This window comes from Mastomys coucha, unplaced genomic scaffold, assembly GCF_008632895.1.
Source record: "Mastomys coucha isolate ucsf_1 unplaced genomic scaffold, UCSF_Mcou_1 pScaffold21, whole genome shotgun sequence".
NCBI lineage: Eukaryota > Metazoa > Chordata > Mammalia > Rodentia > Muridae > Mastomys > Mastomys coucha.
Window position 1 is genome coordinate 190,569,816 of NW_022196904.1, and position 24,137 is coordinate 190,593,952.

Genomic DNA, 24,137 nt, shown 5'->3' on the forward strand with positions numbered 1-24,137 from the left:
CACATACACCCCCACACACACTAAAAAAATAAGATTTTCCAAAAATGTTTTAATTTTTTTCAACTTTGTTATTAATGCCCCGTGTGGCAAATTCTAACAAATAAAGCTCTAAGGAAGGTGACCCAAGAGGCTGACCACAAGCGAGCATGTAGGAAAGGGATGAATGGCCACACAATGAAGCCCTGCTCAGAAGACAGCCCCATTTGCTGTTTGTCTATAGTGCTGGGAATCTAACCCAGACCTCACATGTTCATGACTCATCTACACTCAGCCACATCCCCAGCTGAGTTTCTTAGTTACTCAATTTTTAAAAAAAATTTTTTTTTACTTCAGCATTTGGCTATATTAATTAATCTTCTTTTGAGTTGCCTTTCCTTAAAATTACCAGGTACCTGGGCAATCTCCGCACGAAGCACAGCCAAAGCCTCACAACCACTTCCTGCTTGACAGTCTTGATCCTACTACCGGACGTCAGACCCCGTCTATTTTATTTTCTGTGGGCTCATTAAGATCCCAAATAGAACTATTTTTTTCTTAAATTATGCTTTCTAGTTTGCATGGAATTTTGACTTTAAAATATCATATTTTTAATCTCCGGTATTAGAAGGAATAAAGTACTGGTTTTTATTTTTTTCCCCCAAGAGGATTCAATGTCCACTTGTGAGCCCATGCCATGGTGCACGGGAAGGTCTTCACCAGCCAGAAGTAATAGCAGTCTCATTTGATATCACACTCTTTAACAACCTTATATCTGGTACACTAGACGTTATTCTACACTGAGGTGACCAAACAGATTTGTTTGTATTGCTAGGACTATTTGCATATATTTGCATATATGAAATAAGAGCACATGTTCTTTATCGCCCATCCACCTAAGTGGATGCGAAAAATGTTAGTGTAATGTTGAAGCTGAAGCTGGGAATGAGAGGCACTCAGAGGAGAATCTACAATATTGAAAAATGACAGACTATCAAGAGAGAACTTATATTACAAAGAAAGTATCTAGGGCGGGAACCACTCATTAGGTGAACTGATTGGACCAACAATCCAAGCTTTCACTCCCCCACCTACTCCCAATTAACCTAGTAGTCTGAGAGAGGCATATTGCCCTCCCAGATGTTGGCCTCACCCAATCACTGAAAGCCTGAGTTGAACAAAGATTGGCAGCTTTTGTTACCAATGAGAAAGAATCTCTTCTGCTTTATAACAAACAGGAACAGTATTTTTTTCTGCTTTTGAACCTAGATCACTACACCACAGCCTCCTGGATTTCAAATTTGCCAACCTTCAGAGTAGTGCTCTACCACAGGTTCTCAGACTTTGGACTCAGCCTTGAAGAACACCTAGCAGATGTTCTAGGTACTCAGCTTGCCAACTTGCCCTACTGGTCTTGGGACTTATTAGCTCTCTATAATCACAGGAGTCAATTCTCTGGGATGAATCTATAGAGTCACATGTCACTGCTCAGTCAACAAGAGGCCACATATATAATAGTGGTCTCAGAAGAGAACATTGCCTAGTAAGAACAGAGCCGTCTTAGTTTGTGCAAGTATGGTGTACATGTAATGAAACAGTCAACCTGTTTCTTAGAAGTATCCCTGTGTTCACACACTTCTTTGTCTACATATCCATCCTGTGGGCTCGTTCATGCTGGAAGACCCACCCCTATCCTACACTCCTCTGCCCATGAGACCTGTCCTACAGTCCTTCAATTACAACACGACCCACCCACACCTTCCTTTTTCCTCTAAGGTATCTGTTCTCTAGGTCAAAGGAGCTGGAGGAGACTCAGGGAAGCCAGAAAGCTACTGAGGAAGTGATGGTCTAAGTCCCTTCCCTATTCCTACCATGGTCACTCTATCCATGATCTATATCGGGATAAAAGAAATGGCTCAAGAACAATGTTGGAAACCATGGGTGGGTTTAGTACCCTTGAGAGCTCAATACATATGCAAAAATATCTTTGACAAGAAAGTACTTTTCACAGTTTTTTCTGAAAAGTTATATCCCATACTATTTAAATCTATCTTAAAAGTTATTCATATTATTCAAGGAAAATTTTCTTTTAGGGGTCTTACAAAAGAGTCAGTGGTTGAGGCATATATAGTCTTGATTCTTATATTCACTTCTCAGTATAACTGTAAAGACTTCTGTAGAGGAAACTCTATTTTGATTACACTTTAAATTCTAGGGGCTCTCGGCATTTCTAAGGCTAAAAATCAAAGGCCGACGGCAAGACTGTAATTGCTTTTTAATAGTCCTCCCTTCTCATAGAAGTGACCTTTCTTATCAGCTCAAAATTCTAGACCTGGGAGAAAGATCAGAGTGACGAATTTCCCATTTTAAATGTCACCTTTGGAATATCTCCTATGGGTTTAGCTACCCAGGAGAGAGAGAATTTAAAATACCTGAAATTCTTTCAATTGACTCTTGGACTTGATCACTTGTAAAGATTATTTAACCTCAACTACTTCAATGGCTTAAAGTAGATTATGTCATACCCAACTCGGCAAGGAAAAGTAATGAGACCCTTTTTCAAAAGCAGAGTCCCATTTCCATAGTCGTGTGGGAGGAACACGCTACACATTCTATTCAGCTGGATCAGCTAAGGTGCAAAGCAGGAATAAAGGGCTTCTCTGTGTGAAAGGATTAAACAAATCACATGAGTTAATGAAAGCTAAAACATCCAGCAGAAGTTTAAATGCCATTTGTTCAAGAATAAATTATACGAAGGCAGCTAACTAACCTCATGAGGAGGTAGGCAGTCATCAGGATAAGTAGCCTGACTCCTCTAATTCTGGATGCTGGTGGGTAGAATCACCAAGAAGGCAAAGTCTCTCGAGAATGTACGTCAGGCAGAGGTAATGATGAAAACCTGCCAGGCTTCAGAAAGAAGAGAACTCCTGCCTGCATACAGGAGTCCTTCGACAAGATCTTAAACAATAATTTTTCTTGTGGAAAGTTCTACTTTCAGAATTACAAAAGGCCTAAGTATCAAGACTAGGATAAGAGATATTTAGTACTTTTAGATTAATCACTAGTTTACAACAATTAGTAGCTTTAGGTTTTACTTTATGACTTTTAACAAATGTATAAACTAGAGCCTTCAAATTATGAGAGGGAAAGAGTAAAACAGTTTGGATGCCCTCAAAATTCCTTGGTCTTACCAGTGAAGGAAATCCTACTGCTAGGGGTGGAATTTTAAAATCTGAAGTATCTTGAGTTGAAAGATAAATACCTACTTTGAGTTTGGAACATTACCACTGAATTCTCACAAGGGGATATGTGGGTCCAGAGGATTTCTTTGAAAGGTTATTTTAAAACCCAAGGATATACAAGAAGCAGGAAAAGCATTGGTCTTTAGGACATGTTCCTTTCTGCCGTCTACTGTCTCCCTAACGATACAACCTAAGCTGGTATCAGAAAGACAGGGCTGAGGACATAACTGAGCTAGTGGAACATCTGCCTAGCATGCTTGAATCTCTGGGTTTGATTCCCTGTACTGCAGAAGCTGGGCTTGATGGCACGTGTCTATAATCCCCAAACTAGGAGGCAGATGTAAGAGGATTGAATTCAAGGTCATCCTAGGTCATCATCAGCTATAGAGTGAGTTCAAAACCAGCCTGGGGTACATAGACTGTCTCAGTAAAGAACCAAAACAAAACAGACTATGGTGATTAGCAGGGTCAAGGACATGGAATGACAACGGCATCAGGAAGGTCATCAATCAGTACTGGAAAGGTCCTCAATGGCACTTACCGGATAGGATTGGGAGGCGGAGGGGGAAGAGGTGGAGGAGGAGGAGGCGGGGGAGGCACCGAATTCTCCGACTGGTTCACTCGCTTCTGGAGTTCGTCCACTGTACAGGGAGCAAGCATTCAGAGAGAGCTGAGATAAATGACTCCATACTCTTTACTATACACTGTTCATGCAAGTAACAGAAAAACCCAGCCTCTCTCAGTGCTAAGATTGGGGCACACTTAGACATTTCCAGAGGAAACTACAGACTTGCAACTTTGTGTCATCTCATCCTTAACTAACAAACATCACTAACATCTAAGCCTTAACACTGAAGCCTTCATCTGTTAAACCAACTGGCAAAGAATGTGGCTAACATGTGCAGAGTAACAACTGAATAGGCTGAAGAAGTATAGGTGACAACAGAGATTAGTCCTCGAACATCAAGAAATTATTCATGCTAGACTTTAAATGAGTGTAGACCGAGGACTACTAAGATGCCATTTGTAACACATTTTAGTAATTGCATTCTTCTCCCCTATACTTAATTTCCTTAAAAAACAGAAAACCGTAGAGTTTTAACTAGATCCACATTCCTAAACGCCTGTAACTTACAGACTTTTTGCTCTTTTGAAGAAATGCCATTTATTCTTTCAAGTCATAATAACATAGGCATTGTTACAATAATAACATAACATGTAACATTGTTACAATGTTAATGGACAGATGCACAGAGCTGGGCACAGCACTGTTCTTGAATTTAAGGGGCTCAATGTAAGTTTGTATCACAGGGCTGGAGGTGTGGCTCTGTTCTAGAGCTCTTGCCTAACAAGCACAAAGTGCTGGGTTTAATCTCTGGTACCACACTACAAAAGGAAAGAAATATATATTACAGCCTAATAGGTGATGGGTACCACACAGTCCTTCACATGCTTTCCCTGTCGATCCTTAAACAGAAAGTGTGGAGTTAGGGATTACACTCTTCACACTAAAGTGTGTGTGTGTGTGTGTGTGTGTGTGTGTGTGTATAAGGTCAACATTAAGCTTATTTGACTATCTGACACAGGGAGATACACCCTAAATCTGGCCTACATCTACAAGCCAAGTAAAAGAACAGAGAAGAAGGGAGCTCTGGTTTTTGCCTACTTGCCCTGCTCTCACTGGTAAGCTCATCTATGGAGGCTCGCAGCACTGATGTTAGAACCTACATCTTCATGTTTCTAACACAGCCTGAAGAAGCTCTGTGGGAATCCTCCCAACTCTAGCACCAGACTGGGAATGCTGAGACATCCAGCCTCCTGGACTAAACCACTTGACTGTTCTGTAGAGAAGCAGCCATCATTATGTCATCTGGACCACAGGCTGTAATCCAGATGCATAAATCCCCTAATAAATCCCATGCACATGTTCATTCTATTGGTCCTGTTCTTTAAGAGAACCCAGACTCATACTCCCTCAGGCTGGAACATTCACGTGCCACCATACCCAGTAAAAAGGCATGAATTCTTTTCTTCTGTGTTTCTTTTGTTTTCAGATTTATTTATTTTATTTGATGTATATGAGTGTTTTGCCTGTATCTATCCATGTTCACTGCGTGTATCCAGTGCCCACAGAGTTCAGAAGAAGGTGTCAGATCTTCTAGATGCCTACGAGGCAAGATGTAGGTGGTGTGATTTGAACCAGTGTCCTCTGCAGGAGCAGCAACTGCTCTTGACTCTGAGGCATTGTTCTAGCTCCTTCTGTGTAGCTCCTTGTGCCCCTGATAGGCCTGGCTATCAACAGAGCAGATTCTAAATCAGTTCAAACTAGAACCTCAGATGTCTGTAACAACACTTCCATTTACTAAGAAGATGGCTTTGCCCAGAGGCTACTCTGACACTTACTAAAGAGAGTAGAAACTTTCTTAATTTTGGATTGATTTTTTTAAAAAAATAAATTGTAATCACCTTTTATTGTAAAAATTTAAAAAGCACTGAATGTTTCAAAAAAAAGAAAAAGAAAAAGAAAAAGAAAAGCCAACATGGTTCTTCTGTACAGATTTCAAAATTCTATTATAAAATTAATAGAAAATATGTGAAGTGAATATTAAGGCTATTATAAAGAGAAATATACCCATCATAAGTTACCCACCTTCTTGCAGAGACTTATAACTGTGTAGTAATCCAACTCGTACATTTTTGTGAGCCTTCTAGCACTGAATGAATAAATCCCTTGATTTCAGAATCCCTGGTGTTTTAAAAGTTTTTCCATTTAATATATATATTGTTGCCTATTTCATTGTTAGGTGTGGCATAGAAAGTAATATTTCATATGTATAATTAAACCCCCCAAAACGAAGGGGACACAAATACCAAAGATGAGGGTATTACTTTTAAAAAGAAAGAGAGGAGAGTTTAATTCTTTTGGGAAAAGCACTTCAAAATGAACAAAGCAAAGTAAGTGCTTAGTAAGCCTTCTTTTTTAAAGGCCCAGAGATGCTGACAGTTTGGGTCATGCCATTGGCACTGCTGGGCCTTGGTTCCTGCAGGGAGGGGGAGGGAGATGGAGAGGTGGAGGAAGAGGGGGAGAGGGAGAGGAGGTAGAGCGGGGAGGGGGAAGGGAGGGAGGGAGAGAGAGAGAGAGAGACAGAGAGAGAGAGAGAGAGAGAGAATGCTGCAGTATTTGTGACTCCCTTGGTTAAATGGGATATTCTGCTGAACTGTGATAGTTAGAAATGAAGACGTTTCAAAAGCAAGTTGGTGGAGACTGTTCGGTCCATGTGACACTCACTGTGCAAGCAAGCATGAGGACTTGCACTCAACTCCCCAGAGCCTATGAAGAGAGCTGGGTATGATGGTATATGCTTGCAATCTTAGTGCTGTGAAAGTGGAAACAGATGGATCTATGGAGCTCTCTGGTCAGCAAGTCAAGCTTACTGGTGATCCTGAGACACTATCGAGAGGTATCTCACCTTAAAAAATAAAATGACAACAATAAAAAAGGAAAAACAAACAAACAAAACAGAACAGAACAACAGTATTTAGGCCTGGAGACATCCTGGCAATTAAAAGCACTTGCTGCTCTTACAGAGGGCCCAGGTTTGGTTTCCACCACACGCATGGTGATTCAGAATAATTCCAGTTCATGGAATCTTATACCTCTTCTGGTTTCCACAGACACACATATGATGCATACCAGGCACACACATGGTGCACAGACCCTTATACACATAAAATAAAAATGACTATTTTAAAAAGAAAAAACAAGATGAACAGTTCCTGATGTCAGTCTCTAGTGTCCACATGCAGATGTGTGCACACACACATATAGTAACCCAAACAAACAAACAAATTTGGGTTATTTTCCCCTACAGCCTTCAGAACTAACTGCAGACACACTCTGCTGTGGGCATGAGGGACAGACACAAGTGCTGACTCGGGCTTTCACCTGAATGCTTCAGGTTCCGGGCCTTCTCCTCAGAGCTCTGGTATTTCTGCTCCAGCTCCCTCTTGTCGTCTTCCAGAAGCTCCAGCTGTTGTCTGAGGCTATGGATCTCCTTGTGAAGTGCTTCATTCTCTAGCTGCTCCTCTAACTCTTTGACCTGTAAGTTTTGCACAGCTTGAATAGGACTGCCATGTTTCCCCTTGTCAATATAAAGAGGAGGAGGAAGATTCTAATCCACCTTAAAGTCACACAGATTCTGGGGTCTAGATAACGCTGGTACTTGTAAATCAATATCTCACTTCTGATCATTTTTCCTGAGCAGTTACAGTAACAAACTAAAACAACATTTTTAAAAACATGAATGACAAAGTAAAATATATCTAAAACTTTCTCAAAATAGATGTGTTATTTCTATAGTCCTTTCCAGCAGAAAATTTTTGAAAGCATTTTCAAAAGGTCCCTGGGACTCATGGAGAAGAAATAGGGAAGAAGGGAGAGGCCTTTTGGTCAGTAACAGCACTTTTTAAAGATATTTTTTATGTATTTGCCTGCAGTTATGTTTATGCACCATTTGCACGCAGTTTCCTTGGAGGACAGAAGAGGACATCAGATTCCCTGGAACTGGACTTACAGACTGTTGTGAGCTGTCATGTGGGTGCTGGGAACCGAATCCAGGTCCTCTGGAAGAGCAGCAAAAGCTCTTACCTGGTGAGGCCTCTTTCTAGTCCCAATATTTGTGACTCAGTGTTCAAATGCTTGCTTAGTACATGCTTAGGCCCTGGATTCAATCCCTAGCACAAAAACTAGCCGACCACCAACAGCAGTGAGCCTCAGGCAAAAGCAAAAATGCCTCACTAAGACCTTTGAAAACCTAAGAATAACCTAAATGTTCGCCAACATTATCGTTTCACAGACTATGAGAAAACAGTGTACAGCCATAGAAAACCATCTAATTCAATACACACTTAGGTGAGAAGACACGTGACCAGTTAGAAATGGTTAAAGAAGGACATGCATCCCATAACTCCACTGACACAAACCATCTGTATGTCATAAGACTATGATAAAGTTTAAAGCTGGCCAGAAGTAGTATATATCTTAGATTCTCAGGTAATCTTAATTTTCTTTTACCATTTTTTACATTTCAAAGAAAGTTTGCTTACTATAAAGGGACGGATATTATTTGTATAAATGTAAATGCAAATGTTTAAACAAGTGCTGAACCTGTGTGAGAATTTATGTTAAGTTACGGTTCAGGTGGGAGGTATTTTACACCACACACAGTAGAGAGTATGCCGAATAAATGATTAGAACAGTGTGATGGTTTGTATGTGCTTGGCCCAAGGAAAGGCACTATTAGGAGGTGTGGCCTTGTTGGTGTAGGTGTGCCACTGGGAGTGTGGGCTTAAGACCCTCACCATAGATGCCTGGAAGTCAGTCTTCCACTAGCAGCCTTCAGATGAAGATGTAGAGCTCTCAGTTCTGCCTGCACCATGCCTGCCTGGATGCTGCCATACTCCTACCTTGATGATAATGGACTGAACCTCTGAACCTGTAAGCCAGCCTCAAATATATGTTGTTCTTTATAAGACTTTCCTTGTTCATTCTGTTCACAGCAGTAAAACCTAACTAAGACAGACAGAATAAGAAATGGCAATGGCTATAGCTCCACCCACAATGACCTCTGCTCCTTTGCCAGGCAAGAACATAGAAAACAATTCATCCCTAGAGTCCAGTTCAATTTAGTAAGCTCTGGGCATGCATTATCTACTAGTCAATATAATTTGTCTTCTTAGGACCAAAAGTTAGATTTTAACATAAGCTAAACACACATGCACACCCATGTACACATGCATATACATTTACACATACACATACATGTACATATGCATACACACTCATACGTTCTTTCTTTCTGGAAAGGTGATTCCTACTCATGGGAAAAGAAAAAGAAATTCTTCATCTTTGGCCTTGGGGAGCAGGGGCTTTCTGGAAATCTGCCAACACTTCCCACTGAGGAAGCAGAAATCTACCCTGACCTCACTGCTAGATGTAAACCAACAAAACAAAACAAAACAAAACTAGAGATGCATCGGGATCTTTGCTCTGATGTGAGGACCTATAAATATTGATGTCATCATTCTGAAGTGGCTCCTGTGAGTCTTTCTGCCACCTACTCCCTTTTTCCTTCCCTATCACAAGGGCACAGGGTACGGGGTACCTGGGCTGCGTTGGTTGGAAACTGAATAAAGAGCTAAGAAGCCCTAGAGATATCTGTGTGAGTCTGCACCATCAGAAATTGTAACTAAGAAAGCAATTACTACTGACAGGTTTTTCTTTCCTTCCTTCTCAGAATAAGGCCCTATGTGCCTGCAACAAGCTCTGTGAGACCAACACATTCTCCTAAGTGTATTCAATCATCTCTAAAAACCATGCCATTTTCAAAGTGACTTCAAGGCTACAATCCTTGCCTTTGCTTCTTCAAACTCATTTTAAAGACTTCACATCAGTGGGCTATAAACTTTAGCTGAGCAGTACATGAAATTTACTTGGTAGCTATTGTTTTCTCAAAGATGATTAGGACTTAGTAAGCAAGGCAAAATATGAAACTCTAGAAGGCCACAGTGGCACCTCTTGTTTTAATGTCTGATTGCGCAGATGGTGTGTGTGTGTGTGTGTGTGTGTGTGTGTGTGTGTGTGTGTGTAGTATGGTGTGGTATCTGCATGCATGTGGTGGTGTGTGCCTGTGTGTACACGTGCATATATGTTTGCTGTGTACATACATGTGTATACATGCATGTGTATGATGTACATCAGTGTGTGTGTGTATGTGTGTGTGGTATGTGTAGTGAGCTGTATGTGTGGTGTGTGCACGCATATGGGTGTGTATACCTGTGTGTATGTGTGTATGTTATATACACATGTGTATATGCATGCATGTGTATGTATGTGTGTGATATGTGTAGTGTGGTGCGTGCATGCATGTGGGTGGGTGTGCCTGTGTGTACATGTGTGTGTGCATGTATGTTGTATATACATGTATACATGCATGCATATGTATGTATGTGTGTGGTATGTGTAGTACGGTGTGTGCATACATGTGAGTGTGTGTGCCTATATGTACATGTGTGTGCCTATGTGTACATGTGTGTACATGTATGTTGTGGGTGTGGGTGTGTGTCTACAGCTGCAGAATAAAATCAGTTACCTTTTGCTGATGCTGGATCCTCTCTTCTTCAAGCTGCTGGATAAGTTTTGAGTTTTCATCTAAAGCTTTCAGAAGCTGCTGGTCAGGAAGGGAGCTCTGCAGCAGAAGGTGGCTTTGTCTCTTCAGCTTGTTTTGTTCAATGAACATCTGTGAAAGTCAATTACAAAAGTGTACATACCAACTCAGCCCATGCAGCTCCCCAGTGTAGCTTGAATGGCAGTGGGTGGGGCTCTTGAGGGCACTGAAGGAAATGTCTGAGGCAGGAGCTCCTGGAGCAGCTACGACGCAGTCCCCGACTTCCCATGAACTTCAGGACCCATGTCGTTACCCCAAGCAAGGTGTGGATACAACAATCCAGTTCTACCCCTCAATTTTAAATGCTCTCCTACTGGCTTCAAATACATCAATGCTAAAAGTGGCATGTCTGTGCCAGCGATGCCCCAAAGGTTCTCTTTATGCTTCACTCTCAGCCACCTTCTCCACTATGACTAGGAAACCTTCACTAACCACTGTACAACATGGCAGACATTACCCTGCATGTGGTTAACATCGCTAAATAGGTACCATGACCATCACATTGTCCTGATAAAGAAGCCAAGGCTCAGGGAGAACAAGGATCCCCAAGGATGCTCAAGTATCAAGATCAGAGTTTAGGCTCATTTGCAAGCCAGACCTCTTGATCACCTGACTCACCTCCTCTGCTCTTTATTAGACTGTTTTAGTCCAGTTAGTTTCCCCCGGTTCACAAGAGGACGTCCAAGGAGAGGAGACAATATTAACATCTATATCGAGTTGCTTATGAACGGGACTCTGCTAATTCTCCCATGTTGACACAATTGACAGCAGCATTATTTTCTATTTGTCTGTTATTTATTTTCTCCACCGCCACACCAAGCGGGATGGTGGATAATTCAAAGCATGAGCTATTTCACAGGCTAGAAGTCTCTGACCAGCAAAGTGTTACACTGTCGGGATCTTACTGGCATCTTATATTGACATTGTAGCTTAACTGTATGTAAGGTGTGCACAGTAAGATAGCTCGCCGTAGAGTACACATGCAACTTCATCTGCTGCATAACATGAAAGTAAGTAAATGTCACTCAGTATAAAATAAAAATGTCTACAAACCTCCGTGTTATAAGACTAGGACTATAGTGATTTACACAGTCTGCAAGCTTAGTCCCAGTCAGTCAAACTCACCACGAATTATATAACACACATGTGTACACAACACACATGCACAGACATGTACACAGAGGCACACATACCCACATGCATGCACATACAACATGTTTTCTTCCCAGTATATCTTCCCAGAAGGAGAAAAAATGGCTAGAAGCGGGTTAGGGGTAGGGGGTACCTCCACCTGGAAGCACGAGCTTGAGAACTTGAGTACACAATAAAAGCTGGGCATATTCTCACAAATCTGTAACTGTGGTGATGGAGGGAGACAATGGGAAACCTCCGGTTGGTGGCCAGTCAGTCCAGCCAATCAGTGAGTTCCAGGTTCAATGAGAGACCCTGTCTCAAAAACCTTGTCTCAAAACCTTGTCTCAAAAACCAAGGTAGAAACACACCCAGTGTTGACCTCTGGCCTCCAAACATGTATGAGCTGCACACATGTACCACGGCCCCTGCACACACACACACAATGACTGAGCGTTCATTCTTTTCCTTAACAGAGTCTGAAAAGCTGAGGAAGCAGCTACAGTGCAATGCAAAATTAAGATACACACCAGCTCAAAACAGGTAGAACACATGATTTTTAAAGATTTATTCTTATTATTTATGTGTGCAAGTGTGTCTCTGTGTGTGCATGTATATGTCTATGAGGGTATCTGCACAGGACAAAAAGGGGTAATATTTCTTTGGGGCTAAAGTCACACTGGTTGCTCTGAGACACCTGATGTAGGTTATGGGAACTGAACTCAAGTTCTCCGGAAGAGTAGAAAATGCTCTTAATTGCTGAGCCATCTCTCCAGCCTTTTGGAACACAATTCTGCAGAGTACATGGAATCCACACTCCTTCAGTGTCACATCTTCTTTGGAAGAGTTAAAGGCACAGAGACAGCCACATGGGCATAAGCCAAGGCATTCTGCATAGGAGACTCAGCCTCTAACAAGCAGGGTAATTATTAAAGATTGACACAGTGTCTTGAATATTTGAGCAAGGTCTAGCTGAAATGAACTATTTTAGTTACATTATTACAATAATTTTGATACATTTTCCCCCTCTATTAAAATGTAACTAGCTAGTCTCCCTCTCCAGCATCTCAATACCTCAGGAGTCATCACAAAGGGTGGCTGAAGCAAAGCTCCAGGTTCTTTTCTACTACATGTGTTCTGGCAAAGCAGCTACAGTCTCAGAGTTGGAAGATCAAGCAGGGACACCCATCCCTGTCACTCTGAGTTGTGCCATGGCATTGTACCATCCTTACTCCATGACTCTCCAGGATCTGCTTTCTTGGGAAAGAGGAACATTCTGGAAAACTTGCTCAACACCACACAAGGACAAAGGACCTTGACTGTGGCACTTTGAAGACAAACAAGTAAAAATACGTCTGGAAAATCCTCCTGGTATGAATTTCTTCCTCAAAACCCCCTGTAACACGCCCTGACCAGCAGTAACCTAGTTAGTAGAGTGCTTTCCTAGTGTATGGAGAGTCTTGGGTTCAATCCCTGGTACCACAAAAGCTGGGGACAACAGCACATGTCTGTAATCCCAATAGTTGGAGAAAGAGACAAGTAGATCAGGAGGGTTTCAAGGTTATCTTCAGCTACCTATCAAGTCTGATGACAGCCTGGGCTACACGGGACTATCTTGAGAGAGAAAACAAAGCCAAAAGCTACCTTCCCCCAAACTTTAAATAAAGTGCTAAAGTTCTAGCTAAGTGAGTCCTCCATTAGAACGTTCTCTCACCAAACACTAATGAGTCTGGTTTTGCTTTGGCAGGAATGCCTCAATTAGAGTCAGAGAGTGGTCTCTTACCAGAGGAAGAACACCATGGGTCTCAGAAATTCTAAGAAACCTCACATGTCTTTTTGAAGGATAAGAGTAAGAACAAAAAACTTATGCTAATACAGAATTCACAGCAATACTCCAACATTGTACAAATTACTCAGGAAAGAAACTGAATGGCAAGAAAAACACATTGAAAAGTATAAAAAAATTGCATGAAAACTTTAAAATATGGTTGGGAAGATGGCTCAGTGAAAGTGGTGGCTGGCTGTATGAGCCAGAAGAGTTGAGTTCAAGCCCTAGAGCCCATGGGAGTGGAGGGAGAGGACACACACAACACACACAATCATATACACATACCATAGAGGACACACAACACACACAATCACATATACACATCATAGAGAGCACACACAACACACACAATCACATACTCATACCATAGAGGACACACAACACACACAATCACATATACACATCATAGAGAGCACACACAACACACGCAATCACATATACATACCATAGAGGACACACAACACACACAATCACATATACACATCATAGAGAGCACACACAACACACACAATCACATACTCATACCATAGAGGACACACAACACACACAATCACATATACACATCATAGAGAGCACACACAACACACGCAATCATATATACATACCGTAGAGGACACACAACATACACAATCATATACACACATCATAGAGAGAACACACAACACAGTCACACATACATACCACACACACAATCACGTACATACACCATAGAAAACATATACAACATACACAATCACATATACATACCATAGAGGACACACACATAACACACACAATCATATATACACACATCATAGAGAGCACACACAACACAGTCACATATACATACCATATACACAATCACATACACACACCACAGAGAACATATACAATACACAATCACATATACACACCATAGAGAACGCATACAATACACACAATCACATACACATACCATAGAGAACACAAAAAAACACAATCACATATTCATACCATAAATAAGTAAATTTTTCTAAAAAAAAAAAAAGTTAATATGTAGATGAAAAATTTAAGAACACGGCTCTGGACACAACTCACTTCTCTTGTGAAGAAGGAACAGGCTTTGGTTTTGTTTTAAATAAAAGAATACAAAAAGAAGGAAGTTCTCAGTTTCTGTTTTATGTGTTTAGAAGTAGCTGTGTGTTTTTTAAATAAGCACATGAATTCCTGTTGCAATTAAATTCATAAAACAAGTAAACCTGGATGCTTATTTCTAAAACTGTGGATGGTAAGCTCCTCATCTTCAACATACAGCTGCCTCTTGTACCAATCCGGTGCTGGATACAACATGCAACAGTGAGCCAGCCTCCTGTGAAACAAGTCTCATACCCTTAGCGGTAGTCATGTGTCAAAGCCCGAGACTTCCTTCTCAGAAATGAAAGTTTAAATCTCAGGAAGGAGTTTAAATCGGGATGTCGAGCACTGCTGCACACACTCATGTTGCCAGTCCCAGAGGCCTCCCAGGCCACCTTCTCCTCCTCATGCTGGTTCAGCACCGTGCCTGCACTGTCCCCGCATCCCAAGGGCTCCTGCCTGGTCAGCCGACCCTGTGGAAATCCTTCACTTGCCTGCTTCCCTACTACTTCTGTCTTCTTTGCCACTATGGAGCCCTCCAATTTGTCCTCTGAGCTGCTTTGTACTTTGTATTCTGACATCATTATGCAAACAACATGCAGGAAATGAAAATGTCTTGGTAAGACCCTGCCATTCGGGTCACCTTCAATCAACCTAAAATCCATGACTTCACCACCTATCCTCCCCATGGTCAATTTACCCACACCATTTATAATCACACAGATTTTGTTCCAGAGGGCTTGAATACACTTCAACTCTTTTTCCTTTCTTATAAGTCAACAGAGAACAATATTCATCTGCCTTCCCTCAAACTCTCTGAATAAAATTAATCACAATTATTTCAAATCAGAGAAGCCTAGATTAGACCTTCTGTGGAGGTCAATGCTAGCTTAGCTATGCTTAGGCACAAAAACACAAAACAAAAAATATAATAAATATAATATAATAACAAAACAGAAACAATCCAATTTTCAAATGTCATTCTTGCAACATGCTGTCTTTGTTCTCCCCCTGGAAACCTCTTCCTGGAACACTTTCAGCTCCTTAGCAGCCTTCCTCAACACAAGGTTCTTCACACTCAGGCTCAAAATTCCAATAGAGACGCTCAGTGAAGCTTGATGTTTGAGTTCAGCTACCTGGTGACAGGTCATTCCCCTGGAAACCAGCTCCAGAGCCCCGAAATACCCAATACTCGCATGTCAACAAGGTCAGGTGGAAGCAGAGAAGCTCAAAGCTTGTCCATGGTATACAACATGGCAATGTTCCATTAGCGATGAAAGAATCAACTCACAGAATGAGAGCACCAGACGGTGGTCAGGAGAGAAAGGCACATACTAGGACACCGTCATCTAAGATGACAGGGTCACACAGCCTGGATTCTCAAGGCTATCTGTTAGACATCTGCACTCAAGATGGCCAGTCACCACATGTTGTAGGTCTCTCCATGAAAAGCGTTTCCCCTACGTAGCATTTTATTGCCTACAAAGTACTCTCAAAAGTTACTCCATTTCAGCTGAGAGGATGGTTCAATTTATAAAGCATTTTGCTGTGCAAGTAGGAAGAATCAAGTTCAATTCCCCAGAACCCCTGCAAAAATTGGGAGCACAGTGGCAAATGCTCATAATCTCAGAGCTGGAAAAGCAGACAAGTGGATTCTAGGAACTCACTGGTCAGCTAGCCTACCATATGAGCAATCCCTGTGTTAAGTCAGAGACGCTGTAGACAGTGACTGAGAAAGACCCCTGATATTGATCCCCACCATCTATGTGCATGCACATACACGCACACACATGGTCTATTGCATTCTAAAATCTCCCTGATTCCATTTACTAGGACCTCTACTTTATGGACAGGGGAAGTGAAGCTTTGAGAGGACCAGGATGGCTCGGAGGTTGTGTACAGTGACAGACCTAGCAAACCTCAACCCATGTCTTCCCCATGAATGTCAGTAGACTTAAAGTCACGATACAACAGCTCCCACCTGGCCAGGATGCTTCATTTAAAATCTCCAAGTTCTATTCAAACATTTTCTAAAATCTTCAGTCGACATCTAACGGCTATGCATATTTATGGGGTACACAAGGGACATTTGATGTATGTGTATAAGCTGTGATACTTAGATCTAAGTTCCTGCGTCACCATCTTCTTAAACATTTGTCATTGGTGGTGGAAGCCTCACATGGCTCTCTTGTAGGTCTGTACAAAACTACTGTAAATGAGTCAACCTGCCATGGTAGGAACACTGGAATCTATTGCTCTTCGTATCTGACAGAATTCAATTTGTTTTGCCCACAGGGGGTTTGCCAAGTTCCCTGTTCTCAGCAGCATACGTACCTCTTGTGCAAAAGACTCTGCTTTCTTGCGAAGGTCCTTCTCCAGCTCCAGGTTCACTTGCAGCTCTTCATACTCTTCAACGGCCAACATGGACACTTAAGAAGACAAAAGAAAAAAAGAACAGAGACAACGGGCTGTGCAAAATCGCCAGGAGCAAGTGTGGGAAAGATTCTCCATAAGGCATGTGGGGGCTGTCATCAGTTCCTGGCTGGTGCAGAGTTACGAGCTTCATGAAGGGCAGCTTAGCAATGTGAATGGAAATTTAAAACCAGTCACACTCAACTACACACATCCTGAAAGAGCGAATCAGGAGAACATACATGGTTGCAAGCATGTTCTTCGTACCACTGGGGAAACACCAAAGGATTTGTAAAACACAGCACAAGAAATACTCTGCCATCAAATCATATTATGAGAGCAAATATAAAAAAAAAAATGACATGTTATATATTTTCAAATAAATGCACTGTAAAAGTTAGTACAAAATGAATACATTTCTGTATTTATGTAGGCAACATATTTGTCTGTGTGCCACATGCATGCTGTTCACTGAGTGAGGTCAGAAGGTGTCAGATCCCCCAGAACTGGAGTTATAAATGGTTCTGAGCCACCATGAGGGTGCTGGGAACTGAACCTGGGTCCTCTGCACGGGGATGAAAGTGCTTTTAGCCACAGAACCACCTCTCCAGACCCAGACAAAAAAATTAAGCTACAGACAAAAAAACACATCACAGGCATTTTAGCAGATCAATGGACATGTGCAAGATGCCGTCAGGGCTACTTAGTGAGACCCTGCCCCCTTTCCCAACCAAAAAGAATTACTGTAGGAAAGGACCTGTCAAATAAAAGCAACATGCAATCGTTGCTGCTTTTGACATTTTGTGGCCTACTTTGTTAAATAATGATGTGGATAGGATGCAGGGAGCCGTGACGCCATTAGGAACCCGGCACAATGCAAGCAGACAGCCGCTGAAGAGCCTCGCTCTGAGCTTAGTCGTATCAATAAACTCCCTGCCAAGACACTCTTAATGGCTGCTTTCACACTCTGTTCCACTGGGGCACTTCAATCCTAACTGACTAAGGACGGGTTTGCTGTGTAATGACATAGAATTTCAAACTCTGTTCTTCGTAAACTACTGCTTCCTCAGACAGAAGCAGAAGAGTCTAACTCAAGTAAAGTAATGTAAGTGGCGGTTTGTGATGGGAATTACAGGTCCCTGAGGACTAAATGACTTTCAAACCTATTTAAAAAAAGAAATTCCACGAACAGAACAATGAAGACCATGAGTATCTGAAGCCCCAGGAAGGAAAATAGCCTCTCTTTTTCTCTATCCAGAACACTATAATAAAAAGTGAATTTTCCTATGTCTAGGTTCCTTTGACCTGAATTCTGAAAGGAACTCTCCTGGTCCTGGTGGCAAGTTCATGTATCCCCACGTCCTTCTAGATAGGAGCTTCCTGAAGACAAGATCCATGTGGTGAACTCACAGTCTGCACGGTGCACAGAGAATGGATGCAGTTTGTATACACTGGAGTGGGACCTGAAGAAAAACCTACCATCTCACCCTTCTCCCTGTCTTTGTTTCCAGGCCCGTTCTTCAAAAACTCCAGCTGATAAGCAACACAAAGTATAGAAACCACTGCAGGGACAACCTGGAAAGTCTTGTTTGTGCCCTGTCTCCTAAACAAGGACACTGGGTGGTTTGGGGACAGGCCAAAGGGAGCACAAGAAACGTATTAATCCTCTGGTGTGGTTTAGATGTGGTGTGGCCTCCAAGATGCACATGCTGCAAGTTTGGTCCTCAGCATGTTAGTATTAAGAGGTGGAGGGACCTTAAGAGAAGAGCTTACTGCCAGGCAGACCAGACCCTCTCTTGCCATGGGAGCTCTCCCTGGAATCCCACACTCATGCTATGATGCGATGCCATCACTGTGGTAGGACCCCATCAAGGAGACCCTCCCAGAGCCAAGCAAGTGGTGTGGCTGTGCTCCTGGATGACATCTGAAGCTGCAAAGCTATGTTCGTTTTAAAGTGCCCAGCCTTAGGTAGTTTATGATAGCAACAACAACAAAAAAAAACAGACTGGTACAATCCTCCAAACCTCCCCCCGTTCCCCAAAGACTTTGGCAGAGACTCCAGTATTACACCCTGTGCTAAACTGCAACATTATAACCAGCCCCTATGAGGCAGATGCTGACTGAAATCTTTTGAAGTATCAGTTGGAGCATGTCCTACATAGTTAGGTCTCACTCTCTAGATATGTTTTTATGTAACTTGTCTAATTGATTATAAACCCCTTGCTGTGTTGGTCACTAGAGGCTCAAGAGTTATATTTCAGACACAAAGAAGAGTTATGCAAGATACTAGAGCAAGGGGACCCTTGGCATGCTAATCTATTTTATTATGCATAATATGTATCCCTGGTTGGCCCTGACCTCACTATGGTATGTAGACAAAACTGTCCTCCAAACTCACAGAGACCCACAGAGATCCACTCGCCTCCAAACTCACAGAGACCCACAGAGATCCACTTGCCTCTGCCTCCACCTTCCTGGAACTTTAAGTGTGTGCCGCCACCTGGCTGGTACACCAGTCTTGATACTCATTTTTCTACTGGCCCATTGTTTACATTCTCTTCATTTAAAATATTATCATGTTTCTGAAGCTTTCTGAACCTCTCCTAGACTCTGACTGACTAACGAGCCTATCACATACATGCTAAAGGGAGCAAAAATGATCATGGCCCCACAAACACAGAGGACAGATATGTATATGTTTAAAATTTCAAAATGAGTTAGTTCCAAATCTCCTAAGGGAAATATTTTTACTGAATTTTTTAATGCAATGTGTGTCGGATGTGTACTTGAAAAATGTGTATTGTACATGCACTTGTGTATGTGTGTGTGTGAGGTGTGTGTGTGTGTGTATGGAAACCTAAGGTCACCTTTGGGTATCCTCTTTCTGTCTGTCTGCCTATCATTATTTATCTATTCTATCTATATCTATTTATCATCTCTACCTACCATCTACCTTTATCTATCTCTATCATCTGTCTATATTATCTGTCTCTCATTACCTAGTCTAGCTATATCCATTTATCATCTTTATTTATCTACCATTTATATCTATCTATCTATCTATCTATCTATCTATCTATCTATCTATCATCTACCTGTATCTATCTATCTGTCTGTCTGTTTTGAGGCAGGGTCTCTCACTGGGTCTGAATCTGTTCAGCTAGGCTGGCTGGACAATAAGTTTCAGAGACCCTTCTGTCTCTTCTTTCCCCAGTACTAGAATTAGAGGAATACTCTGATACTTTCTTTTGAGAGTGTGTTTGATAGGATCTTACTATGTAGACCAGACAAAACTGAAATTCACTATGTAGACCAGGCTGGTCTCACACTCACAAGAGATATGCCTTCCAAGTGCTGGGTGTCTACCATGCTTGGGTAGAAATCCCTTTTAAATTTCCTCAGTGGTGAAATAATAGACATGAGATAGAGTCACTGCTGAGCAAAATACAACCTTGGAAAAAGATAAACCCTGAGCATATGCATAAAGAAGCACTAGACACATGTAAGCAAAACGTGCTAGAGAAAACGAAGGCTGCAGAGACTTACCTCTGTTGCATTTTTCTAAGACTTTCCTCTGCTCATGAACCTCTGAATTTAAAACAGCCTTTTCTTGCTTAACTTTATTTACCTACAAATATAAATGTGAAGGAGAAAAATTGTAAATGAGACATAAGGAACATGGGACCCTCAATGGCTGTTTGGTTTTCAACATGAAGTTGCGGTGTAGAGTACCCAGCAGCTCCTACGCCAAGAGCGTGAAAGCTCTTCTGTGAAACTCTGAGGTAACCTGGGACTTCAGGCCAGACCAGTGCATAGCTCATTTACATAGTTAAATTGGCACTGGGTCCTCCCTACACTGGCTAAGGTTCTAGCCATCCAGTGTCACCCACTCATATCTTTAATGCAAAAATCCAAATTGAGATCACTCACAAAATACACCTATCACTTAACAGGACAGCAAGTACTCAACTTCAGGCTCCAGTTTGAACTTTGATGTTAAAAAGATGCATATATTGATTTCTTTTAAAGATAACTTTAAATTTTGACCACTTTCAGCTTAATAAAGTGCACTTGTGGTATTCTCTCCCAAACTTAAATTTCTGAAATAACTTTTTAACATCAACCAGTAGAAAAGAGTCCCACACAGCAGTTTTTTTAAAAATGCAAAGCTACCCACACAAAGGCGAGTAAATCTCAAATGCACTGTCCTTCATTTTAAGAGACAGTTATGTTTACAAAACCTAAAGACACTAGAAAGATCCTGTACTGATCTAAGCATGTAAAATCATACACAGGAATGATAAACACTACATTCAGAACAACAGCTGCTTAGGGAGCTGGGCATAGTGTGAGGAGGCAGCTGCAGGGTAGTACCCTGAGTTTTACCATGGCTGTGCTGGCCAGCTGTGAGGTAGACTGAGCAGATGTCTATAAGCTCACTTTTTCTGCTTGATCCCTTTCTACATGTTTAAAACAGTAACAATAAAAACAACCCCTGAATGATCTTCCAGCAATAGCCCTAAGGCTAGGCAAATGGTAACAGAAAATGTTCCCTTCTCCTCTTCTGTACTTTCATTCAAGAATAAAACTACTTCTGGTAGTTCTAAACACAGCCCTGGATCTACCTTCAGAGAGTCCACAAACTGGTTTCTCTTAACATAGATTTTTTTTTTTTTTTTTTTTTTTTTTTTTTTTGCTTTGGCTGACATTAGTAAATAGCAAACAAAGTCCAAGAGGGAAGTCCCTCCAAGGTTGCCTCCTTTTCCCCATTATTACTATGTATGGGAAAAAGAAAACAACAGCAGTTGAGGCTGGAGAGCGTGGCTGCCCAACCTTTGTATGTGATAGCCTTCAGGAGCTGACATAGGATGGAGCTGACCAGTGAGGCTGCTCACTGATGGGTCCCTTAGGCCAGCTGGAGTTACTGCAATGAGAGCAGACACTGGTTGGAAAGCTCTGGGCCGAGACCCATGGACACAAGTTAAAACAAGGCTGTGAAGACCAATCCTTGAAACTTTGTTACAAATAAAAGGTAACAGAGTGGCCTGGTGCTTACAGGCAGGGACACACAGTGATGGCCCATCCCCCCAGTGAGCTGTCTGTCCACTGAAGGCTAGCTACTCTCATTTTTCTTCACCAGGGCAAGAGTGTGTGACCTGAGACAGGAGCCACCACATCAGACTAAGTGGATGACAGCATGGACCCCACACACTAGTGCTGCCTGAAGTCTGATTGGCTATGCTAGGGAGTGAGGCATGTTCACATCTTGCTCTCTGTACATTTTCCAGATGACTGAAATGGGAGGGAGGGGTAGATGAGAGCTGACACATGATGCTTGCAGTAAGAATTCTGGTTTCTTTAAAAACCCACCTATGTTCTGTGAATGTGTTTTTGTTTTAATCCCAGGTGTGGGATAAGAGGCTGCTTCACAGCAGGTGATTATGATTTGCCTCATGCTCTAGCAGAGGTGTGATTTTTGCCAGCTGCAGATAGTTTAATTCTGAGAACTCTGAATAGAGTATAAATGGGAGAGTACCTAAGAAGGAGGAGGCAGCTGCTCCCACAGGCTGCTCCTGGTGGCTGGTTTGTCAAGAAAGTGCAAAGAGACAAGAAGAAGTTGGAGATATCCTGATGACAAAGACTAGACTGGACCCAAGGAACCCAATGCCCTTAATCAACAGGAAGTATTCCAAAGAGGTCTAGACCTTTGCCCTCTAACCTTTCTCTCCCCTACCTAGTTTTGGGAGTAGGAAGGAATTAGGGTGGAATAAGGTTTGGAAGGAAGGTAGACGTTTAAGAACCCAATAAAATAGTTTTAAAAAAATGCTAACAGATGCTAGTATCAAAAGCTAGCATTAATAGCATCTTTGCAACATAACCAACCCAAGTGAGCTGTAAGTTTAAAAGCCAAAGGCTTGGCCCTTCAGGCCTAAGATGCCTACCTCCTCCATTGCCTCCCCGAGTTTGCTCTTGAGGCTTTCCAGCTCAATGGCTAATACCTTCTTTTCTTCCTGAACAGACACAATTTGATCTCGAAGTTCTGTAATTTTAAAGGAAGGAAATTAAAATAAACATTATTTTACTTTTTAATTATGAAACATGTGTGTTGCTATCTTTAGACACACCAGAAGAGGGCATCGGATCCCATTGCAGAAGGCTGTGAGCCACCATATGGTTGCTGGGAATTGAACCAGGACCTCTGGAAGAGCAATCTTCCACTGAGCCATCTCTCCAACCCCCTACCTGGTAATTCTCTTATTTTATTTTGCAAAACAAAAACTGCACTGTACCCTGAACTGATTTTCACGATGGTTGCACCTGAAATAAATTTATTCTTAAAAGAGAACATGGATCTGATAAAAAGAACTAAAAATACAGTTTATGGTCAGTGTTATCTGACAATTAAGGAGAAGAGCAAACCAAAACCGAGGACAATGAGAATGTAACATGAAGGCCTATCTCAGCCACACAGAAATTGACACTGCGCAGGTTCAATAATGTCACTGTGTTAAAGGGACCAAACTGAATTTTCTTTGCACTCTATCCAAAAACCACATTCTAAAGAAAATGTCTGACATTTTAGAAGTAAAAGAATTTGTAGGCAGAAGATAAGTTAAGGCATTGCCCCAATTTCTCTTTCATGATGGCCACAAGCTCTCTGCACAACACAACATAAACTGATGGCTCAATAGCTAATAACCTGGAGATTACGAGTTTAAGAAAACAGAAATCTTGACTTGAAAATGTAAAGAAGCCATTTTCTCTCCTGAGTTGTGGGTGTTCTGTTCATTCATTTATGTTTATTACTTATTATTATGACTTAATGAAAATATGTTACCAGGCTGAAAGGGACCATGTAGCTGTGGTGCTTAAAGTGCTGACTGACTAACACAGGTTTCTTAAGCTTCTGCTTGGCCTACTGCTTTGCCTGGTTTTGTTTTGTTTTGTTTTGTTTTTCAATTCCTACCCTTCTCCAAGGGCAAGAAAAGTCCCATTATATCATTATTTATGTTTAATTTTTTTTTCATGAACTCAGCTTGAAGTTCTGATATTTGGCTCTAAGTTACTTTCTCCACCAGCTGACTAACTCGAGGAGGAAGAACACGAGACCACATTGTTCAAGTCTTCACAGAAGGGAGAACAATGAATAGAGGAAGACCTTGATGCCCTCATCACTCCCAACCAGTGCCCTCTATTTTGTCTTAACTTAAGGGGTCGAGGAGTGAGGTT

General features: G+C 41.7%; 1 protein-coding gene across 2 annotated transcripts in view; it reads right to left on the reverse strand.

Annotated features, from left to right (window-relative positions):
- Positions 1–24,137, reverse strand: part of Shtn1 (shootin 1) — a 104,467-nt gene that overhangs the window by 39,156 nt on the left and 41,174 nt on the right. For both annotated transcript variants that reach the window (XM_031390849.1, XM_031390850.1), the window contains exons 6-11: positions 22,850–22,947; positions 20,454–20,535; positions 16,830–16,924; positions 10,370–10,516; positions 7,165–7,318; positions 3,760–3,859 (exon numbers count right to left, since the gene is read on the reverse strand). In XM_031390849.1, the coding sequence (XP_031246709.1) occupies positions 3,760–3,859; positions 7,165–7,318; positions 10,370–10,516; positions 16,830–16,924; positions 20,454–20,535; positions 22,850–22,947 (676 nt within the window). The remainder of the gene's footprint in view (positions 1–3,759; positions 3,860–7,164; positions 7,319–10,369; positions 10,517–16,829; positions 16,925–20,453; positions 20,536–22,849; positions 22,948–24,137) is intronic.